Source organism: Rhinoderma darwinii, chromosome 2, assembly GCF_050947455.1.
Source record: "Rhinoderma darwinii isolate aRhiDar2 chromosome 2, aRhiDar2.hap1, whole genome shotgun sequence".
Taxonomy (NCBI): domain Eukaryota; kingdom Metazoa; phylum Chordata; class Amphibia; order Anura; family Rhinodermatidae; genus Rhinoderma; species Rhinoderma darwinii.
The window spans coordinates 100,767,097-100,785,881 of record NC_134688.1 but is presented as its reverse complement, the minus strand read 5'-3'; the positions used below and the strand labels follow the sequence as shown (position 1 = coordinate 100,785,881).

General features: G+C 42.0%; 1 protein-coding gene across 3 annotated transcripts in view; it reads left to right on the top strand.

The window, feature by feature from the left end:
• The window catches only part of ARHGEF25 (Rho guanine nucleotide exchange factor 25), a 418,106-nt gene that overhangs the window by 384,082 nt on the left and 15,239 nt on the right, over positions 1 to 18,785 (top strand). For all 3 annotated transcript variants that reach the window (XM_075851970.1, XM_075851969.1, XM_075851971.1), the window contains 6 exons: positions 8,704 to 8,837; positions 11,932 to 11,998; positions 14,433 to 14,536; positions 15,258 to 15,327; positions 16,948 to 17,037; positions 17,916 to 18,008. In XM_075851970.1, the coding sequence (XP_075708085.1) occupies positions 8,704 to 8,837; positions 11,932 to 11,998; positions 14,433 to 14,536; positions 15,258 to 15,327; positions 16,948 to 17,037; positions 17,916 to 18,008 (558 nt within the window). The remainder of the gene's footprint in view (positions 1 to 8,703; positions 8,838 to 11,931; positions 11,999 to 14,432; positions 14,537 to 15,257; positions 15,328 to 16,947; positions 17,038 to 17,915; positions 18,009 to 18,785) is intronic.

The window sequence follows — 18,785 nt, the reverse complement described above, 5'->3', positions numbered from 1 at the left end:
CTCTTTGAAGTTTGCCTTTTAGGCCCTTTAACTACAGTTCATTAGAGCTAGGGCGCAAAATTCTGTACTATCTTCACTCTCCAGCTGCCAGATAACTAAGGGTCTGTGCACATCTGCGTTTGAGGCTCCGTTAGGGGCATCCGACACAGATCCGGCTGAAAATATCAGAAACCATAGCGCAGCATTCTGCACTATTGTTTCCGGTAAAACCATGGACACGGTGACGGAAACCCGACTGAACCTATTAAATTCAATGGGTTCCACCAGGTGCCGATGGTGCCCATAATTTAACGGAGACGGCACTGCCGGTATTTTCGTTTTTCTGCTCCTCTAACAAAGCAGAACAACGGAAACACTGATGCAGGTTTTGATCAGGCCCTTAAGGTACACATTAGATGAAAGTCGCCAAACACGCAAATTTCGGCAGGACTGCCAACTATCTAATACGTATAGAGGTCTCCTGACTGTATTTTAACATGCCCAATCCTTTGTTAAAGTCGTAGATAAGCCACTGCCAGAGGGGTCTAGCAGCGACTTATTCCCCTCACCCCATTGAAATAAACATACACGCTCGGCTGAGCTGAGTGTGTAGGCTAATCCTGGTGGAGTCGGGAGGAATCTATATTTCTAACGTCCCTGGGCATTTTATGGTTCAATAAATTTTTATTGTAAAAGAAATAAAGTACAATATAGTGCAATACATGAAAGTCTTGTGACATTGGTAAACACAACATACTGGCTCATTAACAGAGTTTTACAAGTATAGTTGTGTACAATTTTACAGAAATTAAACAGAGGGGGAAAAGACAAGGACAAGACATGGGATGGTGAAGTGGGAAGGTAGGGGGTCGGTAATGTCATAATGCAAATTGATTATTCAAAGGTATTCGGCGTGTTAATTAGAGACAGAGTCGGTGAGAACAGCACCTGTCAACCATGAGTCAAAACAAGTAGTGGACCTAAATGTCACCATAAGTTCCAAGTTATATGAAAGGAATCCAAATGCCTATCATCTCCAGCTCTAAGATCCTCTATGTGCATAATGTGGTTGAGGGCCTCCACCCATTGCAGGCGTGTGGGGGCTATAGTGAATTTCCACAATCGGGGATAATTTGCATTACCACCATTATAAAGGAGCAGAGCAATCCCTTTTTACATTTGTTAATCGGGCCTGTAGACATGGACAAAAGAGCTTGAGATGGAGTCAGGCTGGTTGTGGTCCCGCATAGGAAGTTATGTAAATTAATGATATCTTGCCAAAGGGTGGCTATGGGCTGACATTTCCACCAAATATGCAACATGGATCCCACTTCTTGACTACAACGCCAACACATCGGTGATACAAATAAATCCGCCTGAATAAGAGCGTTTAAAAGTATTTTATTAAACCAACTTATTAAAACCTGGGCTAAACTATCCAAAATATCTGATAACAGGCTACCATGCAGAGAGCAACCAGGATAGAGTAGCAACAGAGGGCAATCAGCTGTAGCACTGCACACCCTTCTGTTACAAAGTAACAACTTCCCTATCGAGAGTCAAAACAAATGCAATTGATCCCTGCCTTGGATAGTAGTCAAGAGTCAAACAAAATAGAACATTAGTAGAACACCTAACGCGTTTCTACATCCCTCTATCACTCGGATGTTTCATCAGAGGTGTAAATTCATTCACAGTTCAGTGTCTCTATCAAGCCTCCCTGTTGTGCAGATATCAGTGACGGCACTGGTGCCTGACCGCAGCGCGCACCATTAGACGCCGGCTATTTATAGTTTTAGCCCCTCCCACCCAAAGCGGCCAACTAGTAGTGGCGCATTACAAGACAAAAGTAACGACTTTAGATTAGAGAATGAAAGAAAACCAGATAAATCTCTCAAAAACAAAGAGAACTGGGACATAAAAGACAATTTATCCTTCTCCTTTCAAATTAGAGGGATATATTCAGAACGATCACCCGGAAAGTAAAACAGTAATGGATAAGTCCTCTATCGACTACCCTTATCCACTAGCACTAGTTAACAAATAGAGTGACTATCCTATGTTATAGATGGAACCGATGAATAAATATTAAACTGAAATACCCCAATATAGCGATTGGGGAAACCCTCTGGGCAAGTATGAACTATATTAACTACCAAGTAGAGTCACCTTTGACCCTTATTAATACCCAGATAATAGAGCCCGTAAAGAAAACTAGTGAAGGAAATATTGTCATTGAGTCCAACCGGCTTAACCGTGCCCATGGCAAATATCCAACGTGCCTCCCTCTACAAAATGCGTTTGTCCCAATTCCCACCACACAGTGAGGGACCCTCTTGATCCCCCAAAAACTTAGATGATTCGAATTGCCCTGATGCTTATCCCAGATATGACAAGAAATTGGGGTCCCCACTTGTTTTACCACATCATTAACATGGTCCCTGACACGTCTGCGAACTTCCCTAACGGTCTTAGGCCTTATTCACACGTACGTGTTATACGTCCGTCCTACGCGCGTGATTTTCACGCGCGTCGCACGGACCTATGTTAGTGAATGGTGCAGTTCAGACTATCACTGAATTTCACACAGCGTATGTGAAACTCACGGCATGTCCTATACTTGCCCGTGTTTCGCGCAGCACGCACCCATTGAAGTCCATTGAAGTCAATGGGTGCGTGCAAATCGCGCACGGCACACGGAAGCACTTCCGGGTGCCGTGCGTGATGCGCGCTACAGTAGTAAAATAAATTAATGAAAACAGAAAAGCACCTCGTGCTTTTCTGTTTGTAAACATAAAACCAGAGTGTCATAATGATACCGACTGCGTGAAAATCACGCAGCCACGCACCATGTGCTGATGCCACATGGACCTTTTGCGTTCGCAAAACGCAGCGTTTTTTGCGCATGCAAAACTGACACGTCCGTGCGAATAAGGCCTAACCCACATATTGGATACCACAGCTACACGTAATGAGATATATGACCCCTTCTGTCTTACAGTTCACGAAGTCATAATTTTTATACACCGGTCGTGTTTGAAAATGTCCTGCCTACCGTTAAGAATTCACAGGCTTTACATGACCTACAGCGATAGGTCCTTGTTGGGGCCCTTGGCAACCAAGGTTCTTGTGATCCTTAGACCCGTTTCCTGGGTCTCCCGAACTCTCGGATTCAGTAGAACAGTCCTGTTTGTTGAGAGAGCATGCTGTTGCACATTTCTGAGGACCCACTCTGGGTATCCCCTACTCCTAAACCTCCATTTCAGCTCTGTCGCTGCTCTTTGATAGTCAGAGAAGTCTGTACAATTTCTCCGAGTACGCAGATACTGCCCCTTGGGAATCCCCTTACGGAGCGGTTTGGGATGCCAACTATCCCACCTCAACTGGGTGTTTGTGGTGGTTGGTTTCCTATGTATGTGCGTCCTTAGTTTGCCAGACTCTGATTTACTTATCACAAGGTCCAAGAATGTGATTCTCTCATCTTGGACCTCCGATGTAAAGAATAGGCCTAGATCATTAATACTCCTTTTTTTTTTTTTTAACAAACTCTGCATATTCAAATCTAGAACCCTTCCAGAGTACCAACACGTCATCAATAAATCTTACCCACAGTAAGATATTGGAAGTATATTGCTTCATAGAATCTTGAAACCTAACCTCCTTTTCCCACCAGCCCAGATAGAGATTAGCAAAGGTAGGAGCACATGGGCTACCCATAGCCACTCCCCTGAGCTGGTGGAAATTTATTTTGTTAAACATAAAGGAGTTGTGTTCAAGAATGAATCTAAGAAGTCTCACAACAAATATGTTATGATTGAAATATTGAGTTCCCCTCGAGTTAAGGAAATATTCCACCGCTTCACAGCCCCTAGTGTGAGGTATAGAGCTATACAGGGTCCAGGCTGGCCAGAAGCACGTCTGCATCAAGTTGTATATCCTCTATCTACTTGAGGACATCCATTGTGTCCCTCACATAAGATGAAAGTGTAACCACAAACGGACGGAGGACACAATCCACATACAGACTGGCATTCTGAGAGATACTGTCAATTCCATCCACTATGGGACGACCCTTCAATGGAGCAGTGCCCTTATGGATCTTGGGTAGACTGTAAAATGTCGCCATCACCGGGAATTCTGGTAAGAGAAACCTGAATTCCCTTTAATCAATCAAGCCATCCGTTTTGGCTGCCACAAGAGTATTTTTGAGTGTCTCGTTATAGGAGTTAGTGGGGTTGGAAGGAATAATCTCATAGCAGTCGCGGTCATCAAGGATCGCGAGGCACATAGATATGTATCCCTGGCGATCCATGACGACCACATTCCCTCCTTTATCAGACGATTTAACAATAATAGATTCATCTCTTTCCAAAAGCCGCAAGTTCTAAAGTTCACCAGGGGTGACATTGGCAAGATCACCTCTATGGCAAATACGAGACAATTGGTGAATGACAACCTTCAGGAACACATATATTGGTGTATTACTGCTCATAGGGGGTTCTTATTCAAAGGTAAGGCCAAATTAGTAGGCCTTCCCCCACTGGTCTCCCACCCTCATCGAGCAAATCACCCATAGTTCTGAGTAGGGGCATATCCTCCTCATCTAGACCCAGTTCCAGGAATCTACATTTGTCAGTGATTTTAAAGTTTTTTTCCATTTATGTTTACATCCAAATAACTGTAGATCTTTTAACTCATCTAAATAAATCAAAAGTAGGGGTCGGAACAAAAGATAATCCTTTATTAAGCAAGGAGTCCTGTACCATATTGACAAGATCTTATAATTTAATTCTTACTGTCTCCTGGAGACAGTCATTTTGTGAGTTAGAGAGAAGGATTTAGTCAACTGGTCTGATGAGAATTTCAGACCCAATGCTCTTTCCCATGAGAGGATAAATTGAGGAGTGAGGTCCTCTATCTCCCCTTTTAACAACACTCCATATACCAAAGAGATAGTGTGAGTCGGTGCTGAGGAAGAAACACATAGTTCCTCAAACGTGGTAGGATGTTTGGTGAGACATGCACCAGGGGCCAAGGAGGATTTGAAGCCACACAATTGAAAATATGGCAGCCATCTAGTAGGAGATAATCCCACAGTATCTGCAATGTCTGTTAAGGGCTTCACCCCATTTACTTCATCTCTAATCCTGGGTGTCACGGCACGGGGTGTGGACCCACTGGGCCGTACCGCGTAGCGGGATAGCAGCTGGCCAAACAGTTATATATGCAATGTCTATAGTTCTAAAAGAGTACCTGAGGCAATGTAGACCGTAGCGGTGGTTTCAGGCTAAGATGAGGCTCCGGCAGTAGACAGACACCCGGCGGGGTGCAAAACAGTAGATGCAGCGGAGGGCACAGCATGACTCCAACTCTTCAAGGCACAGAGGCACGGTAGCATGGGATACAGGGTACAGGCGGCAGGAACGGGAAACACTGGGAACTGGAAAACACTTAGGAGACCATTTGCAAGGACAAACTAGGGAAACAACAACGCTCAGGCAATGATTGAGAGGGCAGAGCTCCTTTTCTAGTCCAGAGGCATTCTGGACTAATTACAGCTATTCTGCAATGTGTGCATACTGGCCCTTTAAGGCCGAGCACGCGCGGGCGCGCGCACCCTGCGGGAGCCAGTGTCAGAACGAGGAAGTGAGTTTCGGCATCTCCCAGGAGGAGGATGCCGCCCGGAGCTCACTTGTCCACGAAACCATTACGAGCTCACTCGTCCACCAAACCATTACCCAGTGTAACGTCTATGGCCGCGGACCGTCGTCCTGACTTACCATAGACGTTACACTGGGTAATGGTTTGGTGGATCTAAGTTTATGATGCAGAGTAATGGAGAATCCTGAATTACCTATAACCGGAGTGAGAGGGCCCTGTACAGATACTAGTCCCGATGTAGCAGAAAATCTATACCAAGCCTTAAGTAAAGTCTGTAGAAAGGGCGAAAGGCCCATGTTGGAATTAGGGGATTTTATCGACCACCAGAATGCTCCTTGAGCCTGAACAGGATTTTGTTCTAACTCTATCTCTTCCCAAAGTTTTGAGGGTTGGTGATGGAAGATGTCCAGTACACATGTGCTAATGTTAGCTCTATGGTATAAGTTGAAATGAGGTAGACCCGTCCCGCATTGTAGTTTGTGTTGGGTTAAGAAAGAACATTTGATTTGTGGCCTTGCACGAAAGATTGTGTTACTTTTTGTAGGCGCTTAAATTATGTTCTCTGTATACTCAGAGGGAGAGTTTGGAATTGAAACAATAGACGGGGTAAAATATTAATTTTTAGTACACTAATCCAAACCAGGACAAAATTAAGGTGGACCAACTTTGGAGATCTTTTTCAATAGATTGCAACATTGGTTGGTAATTCAGAGAAAAAATTTGTCCTGTGTGTGTGAAGGGATATGTTTTAAAGATGAGGAGCGCCATTTGAATGGGAATTTAGTTTTAAGACAATCAACTTCCTCCTGGGAAAGGTTTAGGCCAGATTCACACGAGCGCTGCACATCTCGGACATGAAGAACTGCAGTTTTTCACGTCCGAGGTGCATCCGTGCTCAGCGCTGTGGGACGCGATGTCACGCATCTCCCATAGATGAGTCTATGGAGGGATGCGTGATGCGCGAAAAGAACGGACATGTCCTATTTTCGCACGGACCCTTCACACGGTCCGTTGAAATAACGGCTGTGTGAACGGCCACATTGAATTACATAGGTCCGAGGGGCGGCCGCTGTTTCAACAGCCGTCCCACGGACGTTTAACACGCTCGTGTAAATAAGCCCTTATATTTAGAATCTCTGATTTCTGGGAATTCACTTTGATGTTGCTGAGTTACTATACGTGTCAAATTCGTGCATTATTGAGGGAATGGAGACTCTCGGAGATGTTACATATAACAACATGTCATCCGCAAAAAAGCGTGAGTTTGTGTGTAAGGCTACCAGTAGATATGCCTTGTATGGATGCATTGGCTTGTAAAGCTCTCTGGGCATTTTTTATTAATGGCCTATCCTTAGGATAAGTCTTCAATATGAGATCAGTGGGGGTCTGACTCCTAGGACTCCCACGAAACTACTGACTGAAGGGGCCGCAGTGATCCCCGCCGCGACCTCTTCATGGTTTAATAGGTACAGCGCCGTACACATCTGAAGCAACTGTGCCTGGGATTGCAACGCAGTCCCATTCACTTCAATGGGACCAGAACTGGGATCCGCTCTGGATGTGTACGGCGTTGTGCCTGTAACCTAGGAAAAGTTATTAATCAGCTGATCGCCGGGGATCCCAGGAATGGGTAGAGGCATTATTTGTATACATATTCCAATCCATTAGGTCACTGATATTTACATAGATATCTGCATACATATTACGTCCAAACGTCCATTCAGCTTATACAAATACAAGTGCTGAAAAGCCAGTAATTACTTTTATATCTATAATAAAAAATAGCATAATCTGCAAAAATAAATCTGGATATTGTGTATTGTTTTAAGACGTATATTCCCCGAAAACAATGTAAATGTACTATAATAGTATTGAGCCTCTGCACCCGGCACATTGGTAAGTATGACTACACTACTCAGTGATATATTGCAATTGTTCAGATGGTAGATATTTAACCAGCAGCCGGGCCTGCAAGCTATAAACTGTATTTTTTGGGGAAAAGCAAGCTCTTCAATCCCCAGGGCCTTCTGCTTTTTTAAAGACCGCTATTATGACATTGATAGATCCTTTTTACCAGAATGTCTCCGCGGCCAGCATTTCTTGTGCTGATCAATAATGTATAGGACGGAGAGGCAATTACCTTATATCTACAGTATTCTCTGTAGTGGTGCACTGAATAATACACAACACATTTCACTGCATTGTACTATTCGTGGCATTGCATCTGAATGTGGGATACCACAGAGAGAGATAAGGCGAGGTTCACACTTGTGTTTTCTTTACAGTATTTTTTTTTTACTGAAATGAGAAGCTTAGTTTATCTGTCTTCATCAGTTCCATCATGCAGCTGTGATCCCAGTCTTACCTTGTTTTCTATATGCAGGTAAGCCATTCTTAGGGCTCATGCACACAACTGTACCATATTACGGATCTAAGCTTAATATGGCACCCATAGAGGTGTATGGGTCCTACAGTATGTCTCCTTGCCTCTGCCTTCATACGGAATCGAACAGAGCAAATTGTGATATGCTCCACAGAACGCCATAATACGCCATTATTTATTTATATTTTGAGAAACAAAGATAGATTACCCCCCAATCAAGTCACAGTTTTTATTTTATATCCTGTAATGGTGCGGGATTTCGGACGGCATTCCCTGTGGTGTTCAGGACGCAGCGTATCCGCCCTGAATACGCTGTGTGTGTTCGTACCCTAAGGTTGGGTTCCCACAGAGCAAATTGGCTGCAGAATTTGCCTGCATTTTGTAACCCAAACCAGAATTGGATCCAGGAGAGGAGACCTATAAGGCCTTTCTTTATATATTTCTTCTGTTTTGGTTCCGTTCCTGGTTTTGACTTAAAAAAACGCATGCAAAATCTGCAGCAAATCTGCACTGTGGGAACCCAACCTAAAAGTTTCCTTTGGATCTCCTCTGCAAGGATTATGAGTAGTTTTATCTTTCTCAGGAGTGTCAGGACAGTACGTCACACTGATAAATGGACAAACAACATCATGAAAATGTTTTGCTTCATTGACATAGATAGATTACTCTTTACTTTTCAGGATCCGCACATGTCCTACCTCTCCGACTCTAAGGAGGATGAGTCTATAGCTTCTGAAACATCAACATCTGTTGCTTCCTCCTACCCTCCTGAAGAAACAGAAGAAGAAAGGAAGAGTGCCTTAGAAAAGAGTATGTAAGTGAGTCCTTTTTGGGTATATGGGGGGCAGAAAATTAGTTATTATTTTATAAATACAGTTAGTAATATATATATATATATATATATATATATATAAATATATATATATAAATATATATATATATTATTTTTAATTCTAGCATGGAAAATGAGTGTAAGGGTATGTTCACACGCACTGTTTTCAGACGTTATTCGGGCAATTACGCCTCGAATTACGCCTGAAAAAACGCCCCTAATACGCCTACAAACATCTGCCCATAGCTTTCAATGGGAATTACGATGTTCTGTTCCCACGAGCCTTTATTTTACACGTCGCTGTCAAAATACGGAGTGTAAAATGACGGCTCGTCAAAAGAAGTGCAGGACACTTGGCACGATTTTGGAGGCGTTTTTCATTGACTCCATTGAAAAACAGCTCAAAAAACGCAGCGAAAAACGCGAGTTGTTAAAAAAACTTCTGAAAATCAGGAGCTGTTTTCGCCTGAAAACAGCTCCGTATTTTTAGACGTTTCTGGTCACTGCGTGTGAACATACCCTTAGGATATTCATTTATCCAGGACCTGCCCACCTTTCCCCTGGTCAATCAGATCAAGTGAAAAGCATTAAAATATTGGGAGAATTGCCAGACATTTGAATTTGATAGGCAGCATATTAGAACAATTGGGAGCATATTTAACTTTTTTTTTTTCATTTTAAAAACAACATAAGTTCATATATGTTTCCAAGTTGTTCTCTTCTGTCAAAAATTCTATTCAACTGTTATGCTTCTGGGAAAGCTGGGTGACAACCTGCATGACCTCCATTCATCCCAAAAAGTTGTCACCTGGCTTTTCTATACTACTCAATGCAGACCTGCAGAGTTCTGTAGCGATAATGGAGCGCAGCATAGATTACCATATAGTGAGCAGGAGCGTAGAAAGATGGGTGAGCATATTGCTTGACTCCCAGCTTTCCCCAGATACAAATATAGCTGAAAAATGGCTCAATAAAAGGCAAATACTCCTTAAAGTGAAGAACCTTAAGGGCCAGTGGTTTCTAGCCTGGTTGATTTTATGTAAGGAGGAAAGTGCTGGTCTGCTGATAAGTGACTGAGGAAAAGATACACAGACTTATTACAGAATTGTTCCTACTACCGGACAATGGGAGCGAGTTCCAGGGACGTGACTTATCAATGTCTCCTTCCTCGCTTACCAGCCTCCGGCTTTGATTGGGAGCATGGTCTGAGCCTGGCTGCAGTGATTACTGAGCCGCTTGTGGGGCCACCGCAGCCAAACATCCCTCATTAGTTCTACAAGTGATGACATTCATGTACCATTTCTATTTTAAGCGCAAGAGAGCGTGATCCTCTAGATTGCTGGTGTTAATGAGTGACCTTCCTTGTTTGTTCCTTGTTATATACATACACAAACTGACAGGAAGTCTTTATACAGTACACACATAGCAGAGCTGACTTTGTCAGGGTAGTAGTACACAGTTTGTCATTTTACAAATCCCATTCTTATATGTTATCATCTGTGGTTGTCCTTCTGATTGCAAGGAAATCTACTTCATTGTACTTACCTCATTGTAAGTTTCCATACGGGGATGTTCACACCTCATAATGTTGAAACGGAAAAATAAGACGTGTAAACATCTGAAAAACGCTGGTGTTTTTAGTTTGCTCTTTTTAAAATACACACTTTTTTTATGTGTTTTGCAACACGCTTATTGCCCGTTTTGGAGTATAATTAGGAATCGTATTGATTTTATGGCGTGTTTTCGACACGCTTTATGCGCCAAGAATTGACATCACGCTTTTTGATAATGCGATGTGTAATTTAAATACTTTCGCATGAAAAAAGTGCGTTGGATGCACTGACGGCGCACTTTCCTATTGATGTTAATGGGAAGCTTAAGTCAATCGTGTTTTAACTCCATTTTGTTGCATGAAACTTGCGAAAATATGCATCAAATACACGCAGTGTGAACAGGGCCCAGCTTATTGGTGTATCACTGTGAGATTATTAAACAGTTACGTGACAAATTCAGCTCTGCTACATATTAAGTGCAGTATCACAACCATGGGTTCTCAAAAAAAGAAATAAATAAAAGCAAATCTAGGAACATGGCACTGCCATTTCAATATGGTTGAAGTGGGGCTCCCTTGCAGAGCATTTGGATCCAGCTTTAAAGCGCCATTGTAAATAGAGAGTGGCGATTTAAATCTTGACATTTATTCGATACCCATAAAATGACAAAACGGTAGGTGCACAGAGCGCTCGCAGTACAGGCCCTGACCTGGAGTTATGTATTCTTTCTCAAAAGGGCATTTAGGCAATGCTTCAGTGTTGGTGAATGTGTTGCAATCCGTCTTATGTATTACGTATTTCTCAGAAGTCGCATTCAGCACCACTGAAGACTGGTTTTAGGGACTGCAAAGCCGGCGTTCTATCCACTTCTTGTTTTAACCCGTTGTGGACATTTTAAAGATGCCCTGAATTTCTACAAGTTTTCAACTACATCAACTACAACAAGTTTTCTGTCTCATGGAGACTTGTCAACCGGTTTGCATACAAGTTAAAATAGACCACAATGGGAATGACTGGGGTCCACAATGCCTTTATGTGCAGCCTGTGGCGGATACAACAGACACAGTCAACACTTAAAGTGTTTGTTCTATAGTATTAGCACTAAGTGTGCTCTGTATCTATCCCATCTCCCATGGGGGGCACTGAGTGGGCGATCACTGGCCGGCTGAATAGGATTTTAAGATCTAATAGCATGCTGCCAGTATATCTGCAGAGACAGGGGCCTGATATAATAGCGGCAGTTTCATCTGGGTGAGGGCTACATGGTCATATCTGTTGTCTGCGGCCTTGCTGGTTACATTGCAGCTGCAATATAGTCAGCATGTGCCCTGCCTATGATACCTACAGGGAGCAGTGCCCCAATGCGTCACTGCTGGCAGACAGATGGGAAAAAATACTTGGAAATGATCACTAAATTACCGAAACTTGTCAAAGACTTAACCATGTTATCCCATACTGGATCAAAATAATGTGTTGTTTATCAGCATTTTTAATAAACTCGGATTTTTCACCCTTCATTGCAGGTATGTCTTAATGGAATTAATAGAAACTGAGAAGATGTATGTTGAAGACTTGGGCCAAATAGTAGAGGTACGATTAAGTACTATATATGTTCGTATACATGAGGGGTGTGTATATACAAAAGAAAGTCCTCCGATTGACTAGATAAATGCTTCTTGGCACAATAGGTTTTTTTTCTTTAGTTTTGTGGTGTTCTTCTGCATCACTACCTCAAAATATGACTGTAGTGTCAGTACTAGAACTTGTCTCGTGCTTTTGATAATTAGGTTGTATTATAATAGATGGGCAGGATGGCAGCAGAATTTATTGAGATGTGGCACGAACCATTGCTCATGTATGACTCCTTGGAGAACGGCATTAATTGAATTTCTCAGAGGTTTGTACATTCTGACAAAAACTGAATCCTTACCAATTATTTCTCGCATCTTTATGTGTCTCTACAAAGTGAACGTGCAGTCCCTTAGGGGGGCATTATGATAAATAAATGATAATGGGAAGTTCCTAGAGATTACGACGTTGGCCTCCACTAGGATTCTGAGTATAAATACATTACAATCTTGTCATTTATTGCAGTGAACACAGCGTTTTATACTATAAAGATTACAACGGCGCTATGAAACTATACAGAAAGTCACTGACCATATGAAAGTACAGGGCTTTATACCAGTTGCTTGCTCCATTTTTGGCGGATTTCCACTGGTCGATATCCAAATGTCATAGGAAGTAATTGGGGACCAACTATGGTCATAGGTGTACTCAAGGGATAGGTGTCGCAAGCGGTGTCCACAAACCTTGACAACAGTTGGGGTACATTACTCTAACCACCATTACAACATTGGGGTTCATTGAAGGCAGGCAGCAGGGACCGGCACTTGTCTTCAGGGCAGTATATCATACAACCCCTTGCGGCGCGGCTCAATGGTACATAGAGCTCGGAGAGTGAAGGGGCATATATACTAAGCTATTTTAATGATGGCAGGCTGTTTAATGAGTGCAATTTCTCTGTGATAAGATCTTTTAAGACTAAACGCTGGTTCCCACATATTCTGTCTGTGCTATAGTGATGTGTATACTATTATCTCCGCAGTCTATATGTACCTTCTATGTTATACTTTAATTACAGTGGTTATAGAAGGTCTACCATTTGCCAATGATGTATCATTTGAGCAAGTTTCTTACAGCTTGAAAAGTTCAGTGTGAGGATACTCCGTTATTGACCTTCACAAACAGAAAAAGAAGAGAAATAAACAGACCCCAGCTGATATAACACGAGCAGGAAATAGGGCGGCTGGAGCCAATGGAAAGCAGTAACATGTAGGGCTAGGGTGCTCTTTTGGGATGTGTATAGCTTCATGCAGGGACTGGGATATTTATGGTCCGTTGTTCCGGGATCATGCATGGAACATCCAGGACAATCACAACATGGGACATTAGATGACGACTCCTGCACTGCAGTGTCAGGGCCGGTTCATTACTAAGAAATGATGATCTGTATTAGTGAGTAATAACATCATTGCTTTTATTGTATTTCTGGCTTAGCATTAGACTTTTATTCTCCATATGTGTTATCTGTGTGCTATTCCCCACGTGTAAATAGCTTTTATCAGAATACAGTAATGACCCATAAAGGATGTTTGCTGATATGGCTACAATAATGTAGCCTGTCTTATTTTAAATAAAATAAAATAATGCAGTCCGATGACTGAAGGGCAAAAATTAAAGTGATGATATCAAATGAAAAGCTTAAAGGGGTTGTCCAGCCCCTAAAAATTGATGGCCTATCCTCAGGATAGGCCATCAATAGCTGATGGGTTGAGGTCCGACTCCCGGGGCCCCCGCCGATCAGCTGTTTTGAAGGGGGTGCAGCGCTCCTTCCCCTTCATTTCTACTTGCTCACTGTGAATGGTCGACACACATGTAGCAGTGATTAACAGTATTGCAGCTGTCTCACATTCACTTCAATGAATCACTGCTATATCCGTGTCGACGATTCACAGTGAGCAAGTAGAAATGAAGGGGAAGCAGCGCTCCTTCCCCTTCATTTCTACTTGCTCACTGTGAATGGTCGACACACATGTAGCAGTGATTAACAGTATTGCAGCTGTCTCCCATTCACTTCAATGGGAGAAAAGGCTGCAATACCTGTGAATCACTGCTATATCCGTGTCGACGATTCACAGTGAGCAAGTAGAAATGAAGGGGAAGCAGCGCTGCACCCCCTTTAAAACAGCCGATCGGCCCGGCCCCCGGGAGTCGGACCTCAACCCATCAGCTATTGACGGCCTATCCTGAGGATAGGCTATCAATTTTTAGGGACTGGATAACCCCTTTAAGGAAAGCGTCAATGTTCAGTACAAAATGGCAAAATAGCCATGCCTTATGTTGTACAAGATTCCGTCAACCCGTTCTGTATAATCCTCAGTTGCTTGCTGGGATCTGTACACTTCCCTTTTGTTTAGAGATATTATATTGCACCTTACCGAGTGTCAACTTTTCTCTGCAGGGTTACATGGCGACCATGATTGCTCAAGGAATTCCTGAGGACATGAAGGGAAAAGACAAAATTGTTTTTGGAAATATTCACCAGATATACGACTGGCACAAAGAGTAGGTGGATAGAACATAATTACATAGGTGCAACCATTGGTTAACACAGACAGCGGGGGTTCCTGTGCAAGAACAACATATGGGCCTTTTGCTTTCCAACAGCTATTTTGAATATGCTTTTCATAGCGCGCCTTCATGTGTATAAAACCCCTTGCTAGCAGTAATTGTTTGTGAGACCTGGGAAACAGTAGTACAGTCCCTTGTATGTTATCTCATATACCTGAGGAAGCGTTGTTATGCCAGTGGGTCCCTTTGCCTACCAGGCGGCTGCGCGGCTGTACAGGTTACACATGTGATATGTCCATCCCAGAGTTCATTCTTTCTCAGATCTATCTGTTTCGTCCAGAATAAAGTAGCACAATTTTACATCACAGCAAAAAAAATCAACTTCACCCCACAATAACATATTGATTATAGTTGTCTTTCAATGGCGGCAAGTTTATTTCAATGTCGGCAAGATAAACGTCTTCAGAACACCTCTAGTGTTACTTATTTTGGAGGTAACAGAAGGATCTGGTAGATAAAAATACAACCTGTCTGATCCTGTCTGCAGTTATTGGGGTATACTCTTCCAGGCATTATAGACATTACAATGTCAGTGGAGCCCGAAGAACTTGACAGGATCTTCTGTCTATACTCATCTTGTTTTCATACATCTCTGTTATTACTTCTCTCTTATAACTTTAATATTATACCGACTCTTCATGTATTGTTACTACAGCTATTTCCTAAGTGAACTTCAAAAGTGCCTTGAGGATCCAAACCGATTAGCACATCTCTTCATAAAACATGTGAGTACTCCTACTACTATCGTGTTTGCTACCGGTCACATTACAATGTAAAGATTTTAATCAATAAGTCTATTTGAGCATTAATGTGTATAATAAACTAATGACTACCCCATAAGTCAATGTCCAATGTTTGTAGTGCCTTGAAACATGACTCGGGTTAATAGCCAAACCAGAGACACGCATCTGTAGCCAGCACTGGTTTGGAGTTGTTGCTCCTCATCAGTACAGAGTACGGTTCTGGTTGGATGAAGCCTTTGAAACCGCTCTTTGAAGGTACTGATACTCCTTGCCGAGTTCCAGCTAGTAGGGAGACTGAAGAACAATGCTCCCTGGGAAAAGTATGAAACATAGCTCTCCTTCAAAAGGAAGAACTGTCTCTCTATTCCACCTTTAGGTGACTACCCTGTAAGGGCTAATTCAAACTAGCGTGTTCCTCGAACGTGTGCTGTCCGTTGAAATAATTGACAGCACACGGACCCATGCATTTCAATGGGGCTATTCAGACATGCGTGAGTTTTCACGCAGCAAGTGTCCGTTGCATGAAACTCACTGCATGTCCTATATTGGTGCGTTTTTGCAGACATTGGCACCCATTGAAGTCTATGGGTGCATGAAAAACACGCATCAGTTGCTAAGAAATGCAGAGAAATAAAAAAATAAAAAGTGCTTGCACAGACGTGAAAAACAGATGGCACACGCAAAGCACACTGATGCCATACGCAATGCACACTGATGGCACATGGACCTGAAAGGCAGGAAATACGCTCTGTTTTTTGCGCATACAAATCGTACACTCCATATAGAGCCTTGAAACATGACTTCGGTTAAGAGCCAAACCAGGGACAGCCATCTGTATACAACTCTGTTTTGGAGTTCCCTACTACCTGCTATCGGGAAACAAGGATTGGCGATATTGGATTTCAAAATTTGATCTCTTTTGTTATTTTGGTAGATAAACTGCTGCCAGAGGTGTCTAGTAGCAGCTAATCCTCCTTTTCCCTAATAAAATTTCAGCTGTACTATGGCAATTTTTGTTTTTTGTGTAATTCCATACACACAATTCTACACTTATCACTGCACTTTGATTTCAGTGCAACAGTTGGATGGCTGTGCCACATCAAAAAGTCCACCGTAAGGGTATGCTCACACGGCTTATTTTCGGCCGTTTTTCGGAAGCAAAAACGGCCACGTAAAAAAAAAAAAACGCGAAAAAGAAGTGCATGTCACTTCTTGAGCCTTTTTTGGAGCCTTTTTCATTGACTCTATAGAAAAACAGCTCCAAAAACGGTCGTAAAAAACTCTGCGAAAAACACGAGTTGCTAAAAAAACAGCTCCGTATTTTCAGACATTTTTTAGTAAGTGTGTGAACATACCCTTACGTGTACAATTTGCAAACTTTAGTGATTTAGTAAACAAATTGGCATGACAACATAGGTGTAATGTGTGTGTGTGTGTTTGTGTTTGTGTGTATATATATATATATATATATATATATATATATATATATATATATATATACACACAATATTTTGTAAATTGTGAGTGCCATTATTCCACCAAATGTTTACTACCTACGTATGTAAGATAATGTATATATTACTGTATTTGTGATTTCTGTAGGAGCGCAGGCTGCACATGTATGTGGTATATTGCCAGAACAAGCCCAAGTCGGAGCACATTGTGTCTGAATACATTGATACCTACTTTGAGGTAAGTAGGAGTATCTCTGTGTTCTAATCAATGGCGGTTTTTGGATGAATTAACTAAATTAAGTTATTCTTTCGTAAATTAGCTTTACTTTGTATATTTCTGCATTTCTATATAATCTGGGTACTTGGTTTGCTTTTTTTATACAATACTAAAGGAACCAGCAATGGATCTTAGCAGCAGGGAGAAAGGCATAGGGTTAGATGTATCATAACTGGTGCAAAGGAAAAGTGGAGTACCAATCAGATTGCTTATTTCATTTTAAAAAAAAACTCTGAAAAATGAGAGCTTGAACCTAAAAGGAGAGCTTGAACCCACTTTTCCTTTGTGCCAGTTTTGATAAATCTCCATCATTGTTTACCGCCATAATTCAAAGTAAAACAACTCAAATAGCTTGGTCAACTTTAAACCTCATGAACAAGACTATATAATGGATCCGTGTGGTATGGATCGGTAAGACCGCTCCCATAAAATCCTCTTGGCCCGTTTAATAGGGTTACATGGAGGTTTTTTTTGCCCATGGATTCTAGAGGAGACTACAGTGGCCCACAGAGGCACCATACTACAGCACACATGGGTGTCTAACCGTCTGTAATATGGACCTGTAGAGAATGGGTGTGCTGCCATATATGATCCATGAATAGGGCATTGTCATATGCATTAGCCCTTAGGCCTGTGACATTTGTGACAAGCTTGTGGACCATATGTTTTGTCTTATTTATTATAAGAGGACCCCACTGTATGCTTATTCTATGGAATTATTGCAGAAAAATGTGCTTTAGTTCTAAAAAAATATTTTACAGCAAGGCAAAGGAACTTTTTTTTTGTTATATATTACATATGTCCAATTATATAATATGGTTCTACCCTTCCTGCTGCAGGAGTTGAGGCAACAGCTGTCACATCGCCTGCAACTCAATGACCTACTTATCAAACCCGTGCAGAGGATCATGAAGTACCAGCTGCTGCTAAAGGTATGAGGCATATTAATCCCTCCCCAATTTTTCACATCTCGGAAATCACTTCATATTACAAATCAAATGATGCAGTCAAGTGGACCTGTCATAATGAGTTACCGCTTACACATTCCAATATGACAATATTATTATAAGTAAGTTAACTTTAAATTATTTCTATTCTTTTCTGCTGGAATCTCCAACGTAAAATCAGTGACCCCGTATGCAAAATGAAGGAACAACACAAATGTAAAAGTAATGGAAGAAAGTTTTTTTCCATTTTTCTGTTTCAACGTTTGGATCCTGTGACTATGATAGGAATTTTCCAAGCACTACAAGTGCGGTACTTTGCTAGGATATGCTATCCCTTTCTGATTGGGGATAAACCGACTGCCTGGACCTCCTCTGATCTTCAGAATGATTGGGACATATTTTCATACACAGCAGCGCTCTTGTATATCCGCTGTGCAGGGAAAAGCAACACAGCCACATTCACTTTATTGTGATGGGGGAAAAGCAGAAGGGTCTTTGGGCCCTTTGTTCTCAGGATTGGCGAGGGTCCGAAAGGGTGGACACCCATAATGATATGGCATATCCTAGCCATATGCCATAACCTTATAAGATGGAAATAACCCTTTAGGGAAACCGTTCTGAGACATGTTCCTAGAACTGATTGTGTCCTACACTAACATCACATGTCTGGCCGCGAATAACAAATTCTGGCAAGAACACCAAAAAGAAACAAAAACATATCAATTGATCTAAAAAAACAAACAACCAGGAAAACATAGATGT